This window comes from Diabrotica virgifera, chromosome 9 (assembly GCF_917563875.1).
Source record: "Diabrotica virgifera virgifera chromosome 9, PGI_DIABVI_V3a".
NCBI lineage: Eukaryota > Metazoa > Arthropoda > Insecta > Coleoptera > Chrysomelidae > Diabrotica > Diabrotica virgifera.
In genome coordinates this window covers 175,296,444-175,317,442 of record NC_065451.1, presented here as the reverse complement: position 1 = coordinate 175,317,442, position 20,999 = coordinate 175,296,444, and the positions used below count along the sequence as shown (strand labels likewise).

At 32.1% G+C, this 20,999-nt stretch overlaps 1 protein-coding gene across 3 annotated transcripts in view; it reads left to right on the top strand.

Moving 5' to 3' along the window:
- The window catches only part of LOC126891952 (E3 ubiquitin-protein ligase RNF19A), a 507,192-nt gene that overhangs the window by 294,059 nt on the left and 192,134 nt on the right, over positions 1–20,999 (top strand). For all 3 annotated transcript variants that reach the window (XM_050661302.1, XM_050661301.1, XM_050661303.1), the window contains one exon: positions 16,533–16,878. In XM_050661302.1, the coding sequence (XP_050517259.1) occupies positions 16,533–16,878 (346 nt within the window). The remainder of the gene's footprint in view (positions 1–16,532; positions 16,879–20,999) is intronic.

Genomic DNA, 20,999 nt, shown 5'->3' with positions numbered 1-20,999 from the left:
ATTTTTCAATTTCAGTTTAACTTCTTTATCTTTGATAGGTTTTGCAATATGCAAACTTTAAATTTTAACATACGTATAGGTATATCTGAAATTCTACATACGAGAGGGGCAAAATTATGGAATAAATTCATTTTCTCTAAAATGGACGATTCTGGAAAAAAATGCCGAAACAGGTCGATTTTTATTTTTAAATTACAATTTTTTGGCGTATATTTCATACTAGTGACGTCATCCATCAGAACGTGATCAAGTAGTCGATGATTTTTTTAAATAGGAATACGGGTCGTGTGGTAGCTCATTTGAAAGGGTGTTTAATTCTAGATTCAGTGATATAAACATTAACATAATTATTTGTACAGGGTGCCCAAAAAAATAATTCTTGGATTAAATTAATTGACGCAAAAAGAAGAATGTATTTAATTTATTTAACTCAAAACACATTCTATTGCTGCCAGAGAAAAGAAAAAAAAGAATGTGTGTGTACTTTGTACGTACGCAAGAAGTTATACTTCTATTATAATATAATTTCAGCGAAATAAATACAGGGTGAGTCACCACTAACGGGACGGAATATTACAGCGAAACGGTAAAAGATTTGAAAAAAATTTAAATTGAATAGTTTGTAAGTTGATAAAAGCTACATTTTAAAATTATTTTGAAATATACAGGGTGTCCCAATAAGTGGCGGCGTATCAAAGTTATATTTTTTCTTATGGAACACCCTGTATTTTATTGCATTTTTTAATTGTCCGCAAAAAATAAGGTATAGTTTCATAAGGCTTCCCTATACCTATGTACAGAGTGTTCTGAGTTATGTTGACTTTTCTTAAAATGTAAAGTTTTAAAAGAAGGCTTATTCTCAAGTTATTTAAGAAATTATAAAAACATTACTTTTACATCTAAATAGTTGGATATTAGTTGAATGTATTCCATGATTAATTATTACACATTTGTCTACAGGGTGTTCAAAATTTATAGTTTCATTAGTGGGGTATTCATTGTGTCATATGATGCGTATTTTAAATGGAACACCATGTATATTAATAAATAATTATACTAAACAAATTTACCTCTTTCGAATGGTATATGGATGTCCTATACCTAGGTCTCATAGTTTTTGCGTAATTTACAATTATTTAAATTCTTACTCTGTAAATCGATTTTAAAACAAAAGATGAAGTTAATTAATGTCATTGTATGACATTGTCATTTTATGACAATACGGTCTGGTAATTATCTTATAATTAATGCATTCCATGATTGATTATTACACATTTATTTACAGGGTGTTCAAAATTTACAGTTTCATTATTAGATTATTCAATGTAGCATAATATGATTAATCAAAGATTGTACTAAACACAGGTTTCTGGGTTAGTAAGTGCAGCATTTACAATATTTTTAATATAACCTTATTTAAAAAAATTCATCTTGGTCAATCCTGGTGACCTAGGTGGCCAAATATATGGACCGAATCAATCTATCCATTTATTTCTAAATTTTATGTTGAGGTTGTTCTTAACATCAAGTCAAAAATAAGCAGGAGCTCCGTCCACTTGGAGCCACATCTTTGTTCGCACGCTAAGTGGAAGGTTTTAAGAAGGATTCAAAAAACTTGTTTTAAGAAATTTAAAAAAGTTGCTCCATTCAGATTTTCGTCAAAAAAATATGGTTCGATAACGTACTAGCTCAGAATACTGCCCAAACATTAACACTTCATCGGTGTTGGAGATCAACAGTAAAATGTTTGTTTATTGCATCATAATAAAATGAAAGCTATGTCTATTAACTAGACGATTATTATTAAAAGTAGGTAGATTCGGCTGTACACAATACATTCTTAAAAAAAAACAGGATCTTCTCCAAATTCTAAAGTCTATAAACGAAAAGTTAAACGTTCCTGTTCTGTCTAATGCTGGTGTAGTTGAGTTTTATACGGATGATAGTGGTTTTTCTTATGTATTCTACATAAACTTGTTAGACTGATCTCCAATTGATTCGACATTTTTCACGTAGGTACTAGTATTTGGGTTTTCCGTAACAGAAAGCACGACATCAAGTTCGTTGACGTCATCAAAAATAAATGGTTTATTAAAACTTTTCCTACCTATGCAAAATTACCAGCAGCACGGAATCTATCGAGAAATTTCTCAAAAACGTCCTTTTTTGGGTGTCCTCTATCAGGATACTTTTAAGCGTAAACTTTAGAAGCTAAGAGAAAATTTTAAAAATATTCCCCAATGCAAAGTAGCATGTCTACTCTTTCATAGATAGTTTGATTATTCATTTTTAGGAACAATTAAATTTGAATGTAATTGGCTCTTCCAAAGCCATTTTTAAGTAAAAAAAAATTGAATATTTTACACGGATGTTTATAGTTTTTATAATTACCAGACCGTACTGTCATAAACTGACAATGTCATACAATGACATTAATCTTTTGTTTTAAAATCGATTTACAGATTAAGGATTTAAATAATTGTAAATTACGCAAAAACTATGACACCTAGGTATAGGACATTCATATACCATTCGAAAGAGGTAAATTTGGTTAGTATAATTATTTATTAATATACATGGTGTTCCATTTAAAATAAGCATCATATGACACATTAATACTCCAATAATGAAACTGTAAATTTTGAACACCCTGTAGACAAATGTATAATAATTAATCATGGAATACATTCAACCAATATCCAACTATTTAGATGTAAAAGTAATGTTTTTATAATTTCTTAAATAACTTGAGAATAAGCCTTCTTTTAAAACTTTACATTTTAAGAAAAGTCAAGATAACTCAGAACACTCTGTACATAGGTATAGGGAAGCCTTATGAAACTATACCTTATTTTTTGCGGACAATTAAAAAATGCAATAAAATACGGGGTGTTCCATAAGAAAAAATATAACTTTGATACGCCGCCACTTATTAGGGCACCCTGTATATTTCAAAATAATTTTAAAATGTAGCTTTTATCAACTTAGAAACTATTCAATTTAAATTTTTTTCAAATCTTTTACCGTTTAGCTGTAATCTTCCGTCCCGTTAGTGGTGACTCACCCTGTATACCTACTTAACAGTTACAATACAAAAAATTAACAATAATTACCAAAAATGAACCAAAGCCAATGCCAAATATTAAAAAAAAAAGAAAAAATATGAATCATCCGGGATTTGAACCCGCAATCTCGCGATTTTTTGATCTCTTGTTCAATGCTCTACCAACAAGGCCATCAAGCCGCATGCTAGTTACCTTTCAGATATACATAATTATACATCACGGTGACAAGTGAAATATAAAAATAGATGTTTTATTATTTTACGCCCAAGGAAGACAAATCCAAAGACACAACATTATAATAAAAAACCTTTTAAACCACCTTTTTCAAATTGCACAAGTTGTATTATTAATATTAATGTTAATAAATGAAATATAAATATTTTGACGTTTCACAATTTGATAATTCACTTTTAACTGCAGTGCCTTAAAATTTTTAAAGCACTAATGCCTTAAAGTATCATTTTTAACGCTCCTATGGAGTCCTAAAAATTGCATTTTTAACACGTTTGTAGAAAAATATATTTAAAAACACTAATATATTCTTCCACACCTTTTCTGGACTGATACATACATGAATTAAAACATTTTGAAGTATAACTTCAAAAATATAATATGAAAACTATTTAAAAAGGCAGTATAACTATTAACTAACCTTTGTTGTTTCTCTTCCCACAAATTTTAAAACGCAACAACCATACATAACCAAAACGTCAACCGTCCAAACCACAGCTGCGCTACAGCTGCCATATTGGATAATTTTTGACATGTCATTTGAACATCAAATCAGAACAAAGTTATAATGCGCATGCGCCGGGATCGTAGGTTTTAACATATAAAAATTCACCCTCATATCGCGCGTAAAGAAGTATAACTTCAAAAATGTGTATTTGGCAAATAAACATTGCTTTTCGCTTAAAATAAATGTTCGAACTGCCAAGAGGCAGGTGAGAGGGTGTTTGAGATTTAATTTAAGTGAAAAGAAATGTTTATTTGTAAAATAAACATTTTTTCTACTTTCTACTCTGACAGCAGTACAATGCATTTTGAGTTAAATAAATTGCATACATTCTTCTTTTTCGTAAAAACATTTAGACATGTGTCTAAAAAAACATTTTTTAGACACCCTGTATATTAATGTTTACACTACTAAATAGTATCTTAATGTTTACATTACTAAATAGAGAATTAAACAACATTTCAAATGAGCTGCCAAACGTGATTATGAAAATGAAACGTGATTATCATTAGTAGGAAATATACGCCACAAAATTGTAATTTTAATGAAAATCGACCTGTTTCGGAATTTTTTTCCAAAACGTCCATTTTAGAGAAAATGAATTTATTCCATAATTATTTCCCTCTCTGTATAAAATTGTGGCTAAATGTCTTATATTTGTTTCACAACTAAATACAATTATCTTACTCTTGACACAGTTTATAAAGGGAAAATTTTCCCCCTTGGTTGTTTTTTGAGAACAGCACTTCACAAATTCTTGATCAATATTGGAAGGAAGTCGACCAGGCATCATTTTTCGTCGATAATTATTATACAGTGAGCCCGTAAAGGTTGGAATAAATTAATTTTCTCGAGAATGAATGATTTTGAAAAAAAATCCCGAAACAGGTCAATTTTTATTTTTAAATTATGACTTTTTGGCATATATATCATACTAGTGACGTCACCCATCTGGGCGTGATGACGTCATATATGATTTTTTTAAATGAGAATAGGGGTCGTGTGATAGCTCGTTTGAAAGGATATTAAATTCTCTATTCAGTAGTATAAACATAAACATAATTTTTTATACAGGGCGTCAAAAAAATTTTTGAATTAAATTTATTGACATAAAAAAAGAGTGTATGTAATTTTTTAATTCAAAATACATTTTACTGCTCTCAAAAAACAGAAAAAAATGTTTATTTGAAAAATATTCATCGCTTTTCGCTTAAATTTAATGTTCAAACTGTCAAGAGGCAGGTGGGTGGCTGCATTAATATGTAATTTAAGCAAAAACAATATTTATTTGTTAAATAAACATTTTTTCTGTTTTCTGAGAGCAGTAAAATGTATTTTGAATTAAATAAATTACATACATTCTTCTTTTTATGTCAATAAATTTAATTCACAAATTTTTTTTTAGGACACCCTGTATAAATAATTATGATAATGTTTATACTACTGAATAGAGAATTGAATTACCTTTCAAATGAGCTATCACACGACCCCTATTCTCATTTAAAAAAATCATCGATGACGTCATCACGCCCAGATGGGTGAGGTCACTAGTATGATATATATGCCAAAAAGACGTAATTTAAAAATAAATATTGACTTGTTTCGGCATTTTTTTTCAAAATCGTCTATTCTCGAGAAAATGAATTTATTCCAACCTTTACGTGCTCACTGTATATATTTTCTTATATAACTGACATCAATCGTAGATAGTAATTGTTTCAGGCAAATTAGTTGCAAGCTCTTGTCGTATAATTTTTGCTGGTTTTTCAGTTGGATTCTCTTCGGATTTACGTTTACAAGAGTTAGAAACAATTTTTCGATTATCTTCTGACGATCTGGTTCACGATTATGTTTTAGGCTACTTCCAGATATTGTAAAATTTGCACCAATAATAAACAATTTCGCACTACAAGTTGTTTTATTACACTTCCAGAACACTTCTTCACTTTTTAAGACTTTACTTTATAAAAAATAAAATATTCAAATACCAGTAAAGATTTACCGCGATTACTTTCTACTAAACATGCCATTTTTGTCAAAATTCCAATTTTGACTAAAAATAAAATACTATAATTAATTAATGATTACTATAGGTACCTACTGTAATTTTATAGTAGATAAATAATTCCCTTGAATGTCTTTTAGTAAAATCTACCTGAAAAAACCATTTCGGTTTTGGTGAGGAAAATACCTGTGGGATTATGACATACCCTTCCAAACGCAGGCAAAAAATTATTTTGGTGAGGAAAATACACCCGCCGCTATCTTCGAGCCTTAACCTATCCATCTTTGGACATAGGCCTTCTATTCTCTTTTCCACTGGTTTCTATCCAGCGCTGAATCATCCATCTGGATCCGGCATGCTTTTTGAGATCGTCGCTCCATCTCATCTGGGGCCTTCCTCTTGCTCTCTTGTGTTTCCATGGTCGCCACTAGATCATCCACCAGAATTTGTAAATGTAAAAAGTGAAATGATAAATACAGCTTCATTAATCTTATCACCTAGTAAATCAAGAGAAGCAGCGAGCAAAAGGTGCGACGAATACAGATTAATTAGTCTGAAGGGCCACACATTTAAAATGCTTCTTTACATTATTCATGAAACAACATTGAAGAGGCAGCAACAGAAGCTCTAGGAAAACGCAAAGTCATACTGAACAAAAGAAACAACAACAATACACCATGGTTCAGAAAAGAAATAAAAGAGAAATGTAAAGACAAGCGAGAGGCCTACATGAAATATAAAACATCAAACACTCCAGAATCCAGAGACACCTATAGAAGAATACGAAATGAAACAAAGTAATTATTAAGAAGAACAAAAAACGAACACTGGGAACAGTTTACAAAAAGGATGGAAAGCGACTTCTACGGAACACAAAAACAAATATGGAGATTCATAAGAAACCAACGGAAAGAAATGGCAGAATTGAAGGAATACAATAACATACCAGCAAAAGAATGGGAAAGATACTCGACGGAACTGTTTAAAGGAAAGGAAAATAATAACCAAAACAATAACCTACCTGAATTAAGACACGAAATAGAAATCAGTTTTCAGGAAGTAGATATAGCCATAAATTCACTCAAAAACAGAAAGTCACCAGGACCAGACGGAATAACCAACGAGCTTCTAAAATACGGAGGAATAGTATAACCCTAGAGATGACGAAACTTATACAAAAACTAATATTGCACTGCAAGATACCAGACACATGGAGAAACAGCATAATGATACCAATGTTCAAGAAAGGAGACAAAGAAGACCCCAACAATTATAGAGGTATAAATCTACTGAAAACCGCACTTAAGCTAACCACAAAAGTTCTAACCAACAAAATCCATAAACTAACAACTTTATCAGATGAACAACAAGGATTCAGATCCGGAAGATCCTGCGTAGACGCAGTATTTGTACTGAGACAAATCACAGAAAAGGCCATTGAGTACATATCTATGTTTTATAGACCTGACAAAGGCTTTCGATCGCATCCAAGTCGAAGACGTCTTACATTTACGGGTCTAGGACGTTTCACCGCCGGCCGATTCATCACCAGTCACCGTCTATGCATTGCATAAATACAAATGTACTGCTGGAGTTTGAAAATAGATAATAAAATATCTAACAATAGCACGGGCAAAATACGTAAGCGTGAGCCACGTTCGTTATTCATAGTAATGTCAACCCGCCTTGTCATGACACGAAGGATAGATACATCAGCAGGGCTGGCGATAATGGACCTTTGGATGCACTGCAGGTGGGCATCGTTGTTTAGGGGACGCCATAATGAGCTTTTTTTCTGCTGGTGTTACACAAAATACTAATTTTAAAAAACCGTAGGGCGCCTATGCTAGTTTTGCAGGCGGGCACCTGATACCTTAGCACCGGTACTGATCAGCATTAAAATAACTCTGATTTTTGGATCTTTTATACTTTTTTAGACTGTTTTAGAATGTAACTATAATATAAAAATATATAAACACACCGACAAGCCGGAATGGTCAAAAACAATTAAAATAACAATAGTTCCCCGTGAATAGCACGTTGTGACCGCTGACAAGTAGTTTAGGACGGAGTGGGGTGGACACGGGACGGATACGGGAAAAGAATCGTCACCCACGGGGAGAGCCCGGAAAGTAGACGGCGCCCGTCCCCGTTGTCGCCCCGTCCAGTTGTACTATAAACTACTCAATGTCTTTCATATCACACGATTCTTCAACGTGTCCTGCAGGACAGCCGTTCCGTACACGGCCCGTTCTAACATAAATCAGCCTTTGTACACAACGAGCTATAGAACGTGCAATGTTTGGCGTGAGCCTTCGATACAATCAACTATAAAAGTAAGTTATTTGTGTATAGTTAATATTATGCTGTTTGTATTTGTAATTGTTAATGTAATTTGTTTTGGTTGAATTATTATCGCTAGTTATCATGTTATTAATGATTTTGCCGTTTACTACTACGTCATATCGTATTATCACATTTGTGTTAAAGTAAGTGTAAAACATTGATAAGTGATATAAATTTACGGATTTATTTTGATGTTAATAATAATTATAAGAAGCGATGTATGCAAATATGCGCATGTGCGGATAATGTTGTCATAATAAGCCGCAACAAAAGGGTATTAAGCGAAAGAGTTATAGAGTTGAAACGGGAAGCTGCTACGTTTGGTCTATACATGTATAAATGAAAATGGAGTGCACAAAGTCGAATCAACATGAGAATCTGAAGGTAGACAACCATACCTACGAATATGCCTCAAATTTTCTCTACACTGAACCAAAAAAGTACGTAAATATAATGAAAAAAACATTGATTCAAAAACGGGGAGCATTAATTTTCGTCCAAAGATCAGTATCATTGGTCAAATGTAAGTAGATACATTAACTAATGCTCAAAAACATTAATTTTCATGAATTGGTACGTTCATTCAATGTACTTTCTAGTTAAGAATTAATGTATCGGTACATTGAATCAATGTATCGGTACATTGAATCAATGGATCGGTACATTGAACTAATGTATCGGTATATTAATTCTTAACTAGAAAGTACATTGAATGAACGTACTAATTCATAGAAGTTAATGTTTTTGAGCATAAGTTAATGTATCTACTTACATTGGACCAACGATACTGATCTTTGGACGAAAATTAATGCTCCCTGTTTTTGAATCAATGTTTTTTTTTTCATTATATTTACGTACTTTTTTGGTTCAGTGAATGTCATCTTCATGTATATTTGTATTTATATAACATACAAATAGTTAATAAGTAAACAAAATGACGACTTAATATCTACATAAATATTACAAATATAGGTTGAAGCAACGATTTTTTGCCGATTCTCAAACTAATGTTAAGTAGGTATCTATAAGTTTAAAGAAAAAAAAACATATATTTTTAATTAACACAAACAACTTTTTATAATGTAATATGGAAAAAACTGAATAACTTATATAACCGAAATTGATTGTTCTTATAAAATATATAAAAATATTATGCAGGGTGTTAGTAAATAAGTATGAAAAATTTTAAGGGCTAATACTACATGAAAAATTAATGCCAGTTTGCTCTATAAACATATGTCTGCAAATGCTTAGTTTCGGAGATACGGGGTGTTGAAATTTTTATTTCAAACTGCCAATTTATTTATTCCTCTAAGACTAGTTGAGCTATGAAAATGAAATTTGGTGAGTTTTAGGAGATAGTTATTATAAATTTTATGACATACAATTAAGAATTTTGTATTCATCATTGGCGCGCCTACGGACAATGGTCTGAATTATTTTAAAGAAAAAAATAGTACGCCACTGAGATATTTCGAATTAGAAATTATTTTTAAATTTCACGTCTAATTTATGATAAAAACCTTTCTTGCCTTTTTTCATATGATGCACCGTTTTTATGCAGAAAAATAAAGCATCTTAGCGAGTATTTTTCATTTCTTAATACATCATCAAGAACTATCCAATATAATAATACTAAACTAGAACAATAACAGAAAATATTACTAATACCATTTCAACTAGGTGCAAAGCTGCAAGAAATGTTTAAAATGATCTCCTTTACAGGCAACAGAAGAAGTTTATATTCAGCATTGGCGCGCGTACGGGTAATGGTCTGAATTTTTTGAAGAAAAAAATAGTACGCCACTGAGATATGTCAAACTAAAAATCATTTTGGAATTCCTCGTTCAATTGACGACAAAAAATCTTTCTTGCCTTTTTTTCATATGCGGCGCCGTTTTTATGCAAAAAAATTAAACATCTTAACGTTTACAAAGTATTTGAACTAATTTAAGTTTCTATGCATATGGAAACTAACTCAAATACTTGGTAAGCGTTAAGATGTTTTATTTTTTTGTATAAAAACGGCGCCTCGTATGAAAAAAAGGAAAGAAAGATTTTTTGTCGAGGAATTCAAAAATGATTTTTAGTTTGACATATCTCAGTAGCGTACTATTTTTTTCTTCAAAAAATTCAGACCACTACACGTACGCGCGCCAATGATGAATATAAAATTCTTCTGTTATCTGTAAAGGAGATCATTTTAAACATTTCTTGCAGCTTTGCACCTAGTTGAAATCTTATAAGTAATATTTTCTGTTATTGTTCTAGTTTAGTATTATTATATTGGATAGTTCTTGATGATGTATTAAGAAATGAAAAATACGCGCCAAGATGTTTTATTTTTCTGCATAAAAATGGTGCATCATATGAAAAAAGGCAAGAAAGGTTTTTTATCATAAATTAGATGTGAAATTTAAAAATAATTTTTAATGCGAAATATCTCAGTGGCGTACTATTTTTTTCTTTAAAAAAATTCAGACCATTGCCCGTAGGCGCGCCAATGATGAATACAAAATTCTAAATTGTATGTCAAAAAATTCGTAATAACTACCTCCTAAAACTCACCAAATTTCATTTTCATAGCTCAACTGGTCTTAGAGCAATAAATAAATTGGCAGTTTGAAATAAAAAATTTTACACCCCGTATCTCCGAAACTAAGCATTTGCGGACATATGTTTATAGAGCAAACTGGTATTAATTTTTCATGTAGAATTAGCCCTTAAAATTTTTCATACTTATTTACTAACACCCTGTATATTTATATTATATAAAAAATGTATACCAGATATCGTGAAAATAAATACATCTACAATAACATCTCCATAAATACAACATCTCTCTGGGATTAATTATCACCACCCATACCCACAAAAGCAAATGGTTGAATGGCAACTCTTTGATTTCAAAAATCTAATATGATCTTCGACTTCTTGCTGGGTCTTCCCGATGTAAGAATGATTACTGGAAATCTCTGATGGTATATTTTAATATATTTGGTTGTCCATTAAGATCTTTTTTAACCATTTTATCAGTTTCTACAAAATATCGATGTATAGAACCCAAAGAAGAACTGCATGTTAGCCATCTACAATTTATATTAATAATTATTATAAAAAAATAAATCTAAATAGTGAACATAGTTGTATTTTTGGGTATCACATTTTTTATAGAAATATTTTAATTTATCCTGAAAAAAATTGCTGGATGTTGAGATGTTTATTTTTACTTTGATAGGTACTACCGACTGCAAGAGTTAATAATATTTTTCAATTATTTACGGTTTAAACACCTAAAGATTTAATTTACTAATCTTTTATAAGATTATACCATTTAGAAATATTTTCAAATGGTTCCTATTTTCTTTTACCTATGTGTCGAATTAGCTTTTGAAAAAATTTACAGAGATAGATACTTACATTCCGTAATATCTTCATGGGTAATCTTTTCAAATAAAAATTTATTTGTTTTATCCTTGATATGACATTCACACCGAAAAAAGGAGATAAATCTTTCGAAATTGCTGTCCCATCCATCAATAAGTCCATTTCCATTTCCAAATGCCACTCCAAAGTCCATATCAATCTGCAAAAGTGGAAATAGAAGTACAACTTTTTTTATAGAAATCCAACAAAATAATTTATAAATAGTTAAAAATATATGTAAATACATACCTTAGAAAAATCAACCAAATCACTAGTGCCAAACACCGCTCCTCAGAGTCTGCAGGGTGACTGTCTGCTAGGAGGCTGCAACTATTGTCACGTGATTTTTTTACACCAATAAAAACACTTATAGAGTTTTAAGAAATGTATCAGTTTATGTACAAGATTATTGCTGCAATGTATTGATCATTGATTCAGGTATATTACATTAATACAATGATTTCGATGCCGCCAGTTCGATGCCGATGCCGGCCGATTCATCGCCAGTCAATTAATTGCTATCTGATATATTTCCGACTTTTCGACAGTTACAATTATTAGTTATTTTTAATATTAATTAGGAATTCTAGGAAATGCGAGATATGACGGCGATGAAATGGACTGGCGATGAACCGGCGGCATCGAAACGGCCGGCCATGAACCGGCGGCATCGAAACGTCCCATTCCGATCAAAACAATGTATCGAGTTATTAATCAAAGTCGAAAACATTAATTTAATGTTACGAAAACATTGATTCAATAAACGAGTTCGTAATTTAAAGAACACTGTACATTAGTGCAACGTTTTATATTCATTAATTTAACCGCATGATCCTGATGTATAGTTTCATATATACAATGAACAAATTATTAGTATTATGAAAAAAGTCATTGGATAGATAAAACGATTCATTGGATTAATGATTCTATTCATTATTTTTTAATGAATAGAATTACATTGTAATAATGAATAAGGTCATTACTTAATGACTACGTGTTTATAGTGTTAACGAAATTTTCATTGAATCAATGTAAAAAAAGTCAATGATTGGCGTTCATTGGTACTATGTACAATATTTTTTTCAGTGTACCTAGGCTCAATAATAAATATGACAACAACAACACCAGTCAAGAAATGCAAGCACGGATTCTTAGCGGTAATAAGTGATTTTATGCATACAGAGACTTAATTAAAAGTAAGTTACTGAATCGTGAATCTAAGCTTAGAATCTACAAAACAGAAATTAGACCAGTGGTCACATAATATGGATGTGAAACGTGGACCCTCTCAACCACTGATGAAAATCAACTGAGAATATTTGAGCGGAAAATACTAAGGAAGATATTTATACCAACACATTGCATCGATGGTTTGTGGAGAATTAAAATGAACCACGAGCTAGATGAACTAAAGGGCGCATATATTGTTAGATTTGTAAAGTCTCAAAGACTAAACTGGTTTGGTCACTTAGAAAGAATGCCAGATAATCGAGCTGTGAAAGTAATCTAGAGATGGAAGCCCCAAGGAAATAGAACAAGAAGGCCCCGTAAAAGATGGATAGACGACGTAGAGGGTTAAAACCATGAACATCAGGCTGTGGCGAAGGAAAGTATCCGACAGGGCAGAATGGAAGAACCTTGTTAAGCAGGATAAGACTCACAAAGGGTGTAGCGCCATAAGAAGAAGAAGAAGAAGAAGAAGAAGAAGAAGAAGAGTTATAAGAAGCCTGTTCAGAGCTATTTTTGTATTTACTTTTGTATTTTTCTTTAAAAGAATAGGAAAAATCCTAACATTTTAAATCACCCTGTATACTTGGTATTTTTGGATATTACCGATCAAATAACATGTTGCTAACATTAATTGATGTTTGTAGGACTAAGTAAAATTATGCATTAAACAACATATTATGTCATTTTATTATGTTTGGTACAGTCATACCGTGTTTATTATCTGTTGGTTTTAATTTCCTTTTACCAGATATAGTCTAGGCGTCAGGTTCTCTAAAAACATGACACGAACAATCTGAATTTTTTTGAGAATGTCAATTTTAGGAACCCAAAAAATATGCAAGAAAGTTTGCCACTCGTACCCCCGGTCCTCCCTCTAAAATCCGCCCACGTAGGGGGACGGAAAACATCGATTTACCAAGAAGCTGTACGTGGTAGAAAAAGTATTTCAAACAGAAATGTAGCTAGCATAATTTTCTACAAAAATGTTTATTAGCACTTTTTGTGTAGAATGAACCGTTCTCTCAGAATCAACACTTAAGGCGACCGGTGATTCTGAATGTCAGTTATGTACGTGAGCGAGAGCGAAATCCTTTAAATAAAATTTGTAGTATAAACCAACTCGGCGGTCAAAATTTGATATCTTTTAATAGTATGATACGATTGATCCAAAAGGTGGCATAACCCAGACATCCAAGGTGAAAGTTATCCTCCAGCACCAAATTGTTCTATATTATGGTCCACATAATGTTCAGAAAAAGTCATCTTGAGCGTCGGGTTGGGGTGGGAGAGGGGGGAGAAAACGGTAAATTCGTAGTTTTTTACGTTTTTCGTCAATATTTCTAAAACTATGCTGTTTAGCATGAACAACCCTCTATAAAAAATGTTCCACATTAAATTTGAAATAAAAAGGTCCTATGCATAATCCTTCTAAAATGAACGGTTCCAAAGTTACGGAGGCAGTATAGTATAATTGGTCCAAAAAACGGCCTAACCCTAACTAATATAGTATAGTTGATCCAAAAGATGGCATAACCCAGACATCCAAAGTGAAAGTTATACTTCAACACCAAATTGTTCTATATGGTCCACACAATGTCCAGAAAAAAGTCACACCATTTTGAGCGTCGGGTTTGGGGGGGAGAGGGGGGAGAAATCGGTAAATTCGTAGTTTTTTAAGTTTTTCGCCAATATTTCTAAAAATATGCGGTTTAGCATGAACAACCTTCTATACAAAATTGTTCTACATTAAATTTAAAATAAAAAAGGCCCTATGCATAATCTTTCTAAAATGAATGGTTCCAAAGTTACGGAGGTAGTATTGTATAACTGGTCCAAGAAAAAGGCCTAACCCAAACATCCAAAGTAAAAGTTTTCCTCCAACACCAAAATGTTCTATATAATCCACATATTGTTCAGTAAAAAGTTACACCATTTTGAGCGTCCGGTTTGGGAGGTAGATGGGAGAGAAGCCGGTAAATTAGTAGTTTTTTTACGTTTTTCGTCAATATTCCTAAAACCATGCTTTAGCTTAAACAATGTTATATACAAAAATGTTTTACATAAAATTTAAAATAAAAAGAAAAAAGTCACACCATTTTGAGCGTCGGGTTTGGGGGGGAGAGGGGGAGAAATCGGTAAATATAAAAAGTTCGAAAACCTCCACTTTTCACCCTCCGTAACTCTGGAACCGTTGATTTTATAACAATAGAACCTTTTTTGTTTTAAATTTTATGTAGAACATTTTTTTATAGAACATTCCTTACGCTAAAGCATAGTTTTAGAAATATTGACGAAAAACGTAAAAAAACTACTAATTTACCGACTTCTCCCCCATCTCCCCCCCAAACCGGACGCTCAAAATGGTGTAACTTTTTACTGAACAATATGTGGACCATATAGAACAATTTGGTGTTGAAGGAAAACTTTTACTTTGGATTTCTGGGTTAGGCCTTTTTTGGACCAATTATACTATACTACCTCCGTAACTTTGGAACCGTTCATTTTAGAAGGGTTATGCATAGGGCCTTTTTTATTTCAAATTTAATGTAAAATAATTTTGTGTAGAGGGTTGTTCATGCTAAACCGCTTAGTTTTAGAAATATTGACGAAAAACGTAAAAAACTACGAATTTGCAGATTTCTCCCCCCTCTCCCCCCCAAACGCGACGCTCAAAATGGTTTGACTTTTTTCTGAAAATTATGTGGACCATATAGAACAATTTGGTGTTGGAGGATAACTTTCACTTTGGATGTCTGGGTTTGGGTCTAACTATACCATACTAAACCCAGACCCTTTCCTTCAACACCAAATTGTTCTATATCGTCCACATATTGTTCAGTAAACCATTACCATGTTCATTACACCATTTTGAGCGTCCGGTTTGGGGGAGAAGTCGGTAAATTAGTAGTTTTTTTACGTTTTTCGTCAATATTTCTAAAACTATGCTGTAGCGTAAACAATGTTCTATAAAAAAATTTGTACATAAAATTTAAAACAAAAAAGGTCCTATACATAACTGATGTAAAATAAACGGTTCTAGAGTTACGCAGGGTAAAAAGTGGAGATTTTCGATACTTTTTATATTTTTTGGGCAATTGATGATGATTTTGGGTGGTGAGGTTGACGTTTCTTCAAGGGCTTATCACTAACATACCATCGGCCACTGAAATAGCAAAGTTTATTTACAAAACACAATCCTGTTAAAGAAAATTTCTTTCATCAGTAATAATATTATAAATTGCCCATAAAATATAAAAAGTATCGAAAACCTCCACTTTTCACCCTCCGTAACTCTGGAACCGTTAATTTTATAACAAATATGTATAGGACATTTTTTGTTTTAAATTTTATGTAGAACATTTTAGTATAGAACATTGTTTACGGTAAAGCATAGTTTTAGAAATATTGACGAAAAACTACTAATTTACCGACTTCTCCCCCATCTCCCCCCAAACCGGACGCTCAAAATGGTTTAACTTTTTACTGAACAATATGTGGACCATATAGAACAATTTGGTGTTGGAGGAAAACTTTTACTTTGGATGTTTGGATTAGGCCTTTTTTTGGACCAACGTTGTCAAATCCGACAGTCAATTGGTGAGGTCGGGACATATGTAGCTCTTTTAAGGATATTACGATATTTGGGGTTCGTTCTATTTATAAAAATAATATCCATAACAATAAATGATCCTTTCGTTAATTAATGGTATTGTCTTGTTTTCAGGAAAAGTGGCTGACCACGCCGCCCTGTTAGAACCGCGGGGTCGTCGTGTAGTGACCACGTCGATTGCAGTGCCCCATGCATCGCAACCGATCGGCCCCTCTCCGAGTGCCCCGATCATCAACAACCAGCGTCCCCCCAAATCGAGATCCGAACAACTGTTCGGCATGCCCGGCATCAAGTCCTTATTGGGCACGAGGCGGCGGAATAACGGGCTGGAAGGACCACAATCACCTTTGGTGTCCAGGAAAGAAAACGGGACTTCCACCATGCCTGCGGTTAGGCCGGCGTCTAGTTTAGCGAGTCTTAGGAAATGTGAAACGGTGCTGGCGCTCACAGGGTACCTTAGGTGAGTTTTTATTATTACCTACTGCAGTATGCTCCGATTAAAAGGTTAACATAAAGCTAAAAAGATTTTATTCCAGAGAAATAAGGTTTTTGTCGGGACACTTGAGCAGCCAGGTTTCAAATGGATTTTTTGAGTACTATATAGGGTGAGGCAGATAAAGGGCCTATTAGAAATATCTCGAGAACTAAGGGCAACTGAAATATGAAAATTGGAGTAAAGGTGTTTTGAAGACTGATCTATTTAATGAAAATATTTTCATCTATTTGGTACTTCCGGTTATACCGGAAGTTGCTTATAACTTCATTTTTTTTTAATGGGACACCCTGTATATTTTTACATTTTTGGATTCTCCTTGATTTCTTCTTTCTTAAAATGTGAGGTTTTGTAATATTATACGGGGTAGTTTAAAAGATAATTACGTTTCTTTATTCATTTCGTAGCAACTTTCATGCCCTGTAGAATTGTAGTAGTTTTACATCACAACCTCTGTTTATGTTCAAATGATTTTCAATATGGTCTACTATTGTTAACAATTATTAGTATAGCTAGATTTTTAATTTAGTATACATGGTGGGTCGACACTCGGAATGAGGATTTTCTGAGTTTTCTTAAATGGAACACCCTATATGTTAGTATTGTAGTGAAATGATATTTTATGGTACTTTTTATTCCTTAAGCATTCCCTATACCTAACTGCTTTAATTTGTGCTTAATTGTTAATCGCGCCAACAATGTTAACTACGTAGGTATTTTGACAGCTCAACCATTATTGACAATTTTAAGTATCAGTCTAGGTTAATATGAATTTATTTCCGAAAAATTATTTGTGATTGAATATTTTCACGGCCAACCTAATAAAATTTCACGTATTTTGTGTTTTAATTAATGTTTGGCTTGAATCAGCAATAACTAGCAAATTAAAGCAGTTAGGTATAGGGAATGCTTAAGAAATTAAAAAGTACCATAAAATAATATTTCATTTTAATACTAAAATACAGGGTGTTCTATTTAAGAAAACTCAGAAAATACTCATTCCGAGTTTCGACCAACCCTGTATACTAAAATGAAAAATTTAATTATACCAATAATTCTTAACAATAGTAGAATATATTAAAAATCATTTAAACATAAATAAAGTTTATTATGTCAAACTACAACAATTCTACAGGGTAATAAGAAAACGTAATTCTCTTTTAACCTACCCTGTATAATATAACAAAATCTTATATTTTAAGAAAGAAGAAATCAAGGAGAATCTTAAAATGTAAAAATATACAGGGTGTCCCATTTAAAAAAACAAAGTTACAATCAACTTCCGGTATAACCGGAAGCATCAAAGAGACCAAAATATTATCATTAAATCGTTCACACCTCAAAACCCCTGTATTCCAATTTTCATGATTTTCTTACCTTTAGTTCTCGAGATATTTCTAATAGGCCCTTTATCTGCCTCACCCTGTATACCTAATACATTATAAATGCAAAAATGCCCGTCACAGTTCGGACGAGAATTTTAGTTATGAACAAATAAGGGTCAAAAATGGCAGTTTTTTCGTTTAAATCGCTACAGGTAAAAATAGGGTAATTAAATATCTTATTTACAGTATTCATCTTTTAGTAGATGAGCAAAGGTTTAAAATGGCAGTTTTTGAATGTTGGTCCGATCATTTGTTGTTTCGCTAATTGCAAAATAAGACTAAAATTTCGAAAATAAAAAATTTGCTATAGCTTGTGCGAAAATGAACTTATACTTTGATATTGCATGAAAAGTTGAGACAACCAGTACATATCATGCCCAAAAAATTTCAAGACGATTTGTCAATTAGTTTAAATTTTATTCAATTTGTTTATCCCAAAGATCTTTATTTTATAATGTTATTGTTCAGAAAATAATAATGATACAGTAATTATGTGGAAACTACATGAAAGAAGAACACTTATGTTTTCAAAGTATTTAAAAAAATCAATAAGTCATTTTTATCATTCCAAAAACATTTTACTAAAGTAGAGTCATTTTTGGCTTAAATACAATTTGTATAGCTGTGTTAATATTGACTGTAGAGTAAATCTACTTTGGGATTTCAAAAGCTGGTATTTTTACACGAATTTTCAAAAAAAAAAACTTTTCGCCTAGGTTAATTGCGGTAAAAGGTAGCCACTTTTATTATTTAATTCAGTTACTTCTATATACATAAAATTCTCCCGTAACAGTGTTAGTTACCACACTCATCCGAAACGGCTTGACCGATGTTTATGAAATTTTACACGTATATCCTGTAGGACTAAGAATAGGTTCTAATCTATTTTTCATACTTATAAATTATAAGCGGGGTTGCCCCCCTGACATTTTTTTTATTTTTTTGGACAAAATTGTCTACCTTAATTTTATATTTTGTAGGATTAAAAAATACATACAACCCTTAATTTTCACTCTTCTATAACCAACCCCTATTTTTTAATAGCCGTCTATATATTCACATCTATAAAATTCTCCTGTCACAGGGTTAGTGGCCATACTCCTCCGAGACCGCTTGACCGATTTTTATGAAATTATATAATGTATATTTGATAGGTCTTAGAATCGGTCGTAATCTATTTTTCATATCCCTGAGTGATAAGGGGAGTCCCCCTAAAATTTTGTAATGCTAGGTGGGGACATGTCTACATAACGTACTCTACAAGACTACGAGTATATACAAAATAAAAAAAAATGATCAAAATCCATCAACAAGCTCCGGCAATATTAATCGCAGCATATGTTCGAAGAATCAATTTCATTTTTTAAGTGTACGGATTCTAAAATTCCCCTCCACCGACCACGAATAAATTTCGTTAGGACGTCATTTTTAAAGCTTTATTAACCACTCTGTTAAACTTCAAAGTTTACTCAAACTTTTACACATGAACTATATACCTTTAACTTTAAAGTGGTTCTAGTTAGGTTGCTTAATTGTTATAAACAAAGTAGCTGTGAATTAAATAAAAAAAAGTGGATAACTTTGACCTTAATTAACCTAAGCGAAAAGTTTTTGTTTTGAAAATTCGTGTAAAAATACCAGCTTTTCAAATCTCAAAGTAGTTTTAGTCTACAGTCAATATTAACAAAGTCATTCAAATTGTTTATAAGCCAAAAATGAGTCTTCTTTAGTAAAATGTTTTCGGTATGATAGAAATGACTTTTTAATGGTTTTTTTAAATGCGTTGAAAATATAACTATTCTTCTTTCATGTGGTTGCCACAGAATTGCTATATCATTATTATTTAAAAAAAAAGCTCTTTGGGATAAACAAATTGAATAAAATTTAAACTAATTGACGAATCGTCTTAAAAGTTGTACATTATATGGACTGTTTGACTCAACTTTTCATGCAATATGGAAGTCTTAAGGTCATTTTCGCAAAAGTTATAGCAAATTTTTTATTTTCGAAATTTTAGTTTTATTTTGAAATTTCCGAAGCAACAAATAATCGGACCAAAATTCAAAAACTGCCATTTTAAACCTTTGGTCATCTACTAAAAGAGGGATACTATAAATAAGATATTTAATTACCCTATTTTTACCTGTAGCGATTTAAACGAAAAACTGCCATTTTTGACACTTATTTGGTAATAACTAAAATTCTCGTGCGAACTGTGACGGGCATTTTTGTATTTATAATGTATTAGGTATATAGTACCCAAAAAATCCATTTGCAACCTGACTGCTCAAGTGTCCCGAACATGGCATATGTTTGCCTTATTTCCCTGGCGTATTTCCTCAAAATCTAATTCGGGAATGAAATCCAAAAAAATTCGTTTCCGCGATCTAACTCACATAACCTTGGGTCTCATGATTCTTACCTAGCGAACGATTGGTGGAATTTACTTAGGATCCCGTTCTAAGTTGTTCTGTTCCATTCGATCCAATCTTGACAATTCCTTATATATAAACGATAAAGGATATAATTCGGTGGAGAGATTGAAGTATAGTCCTGAAAGAATCAGATAGTAAAAAGAGAAAAATCAAAGAAGCGGCTCTAATTATGCTAAATGAAACCAATTGTGTCGCAAATTCCTCGGTAGAATGCAGTAGGATGTGGGTACCCATACTGAAAGAGGAAGTCAATAGAAAGAAAATACCA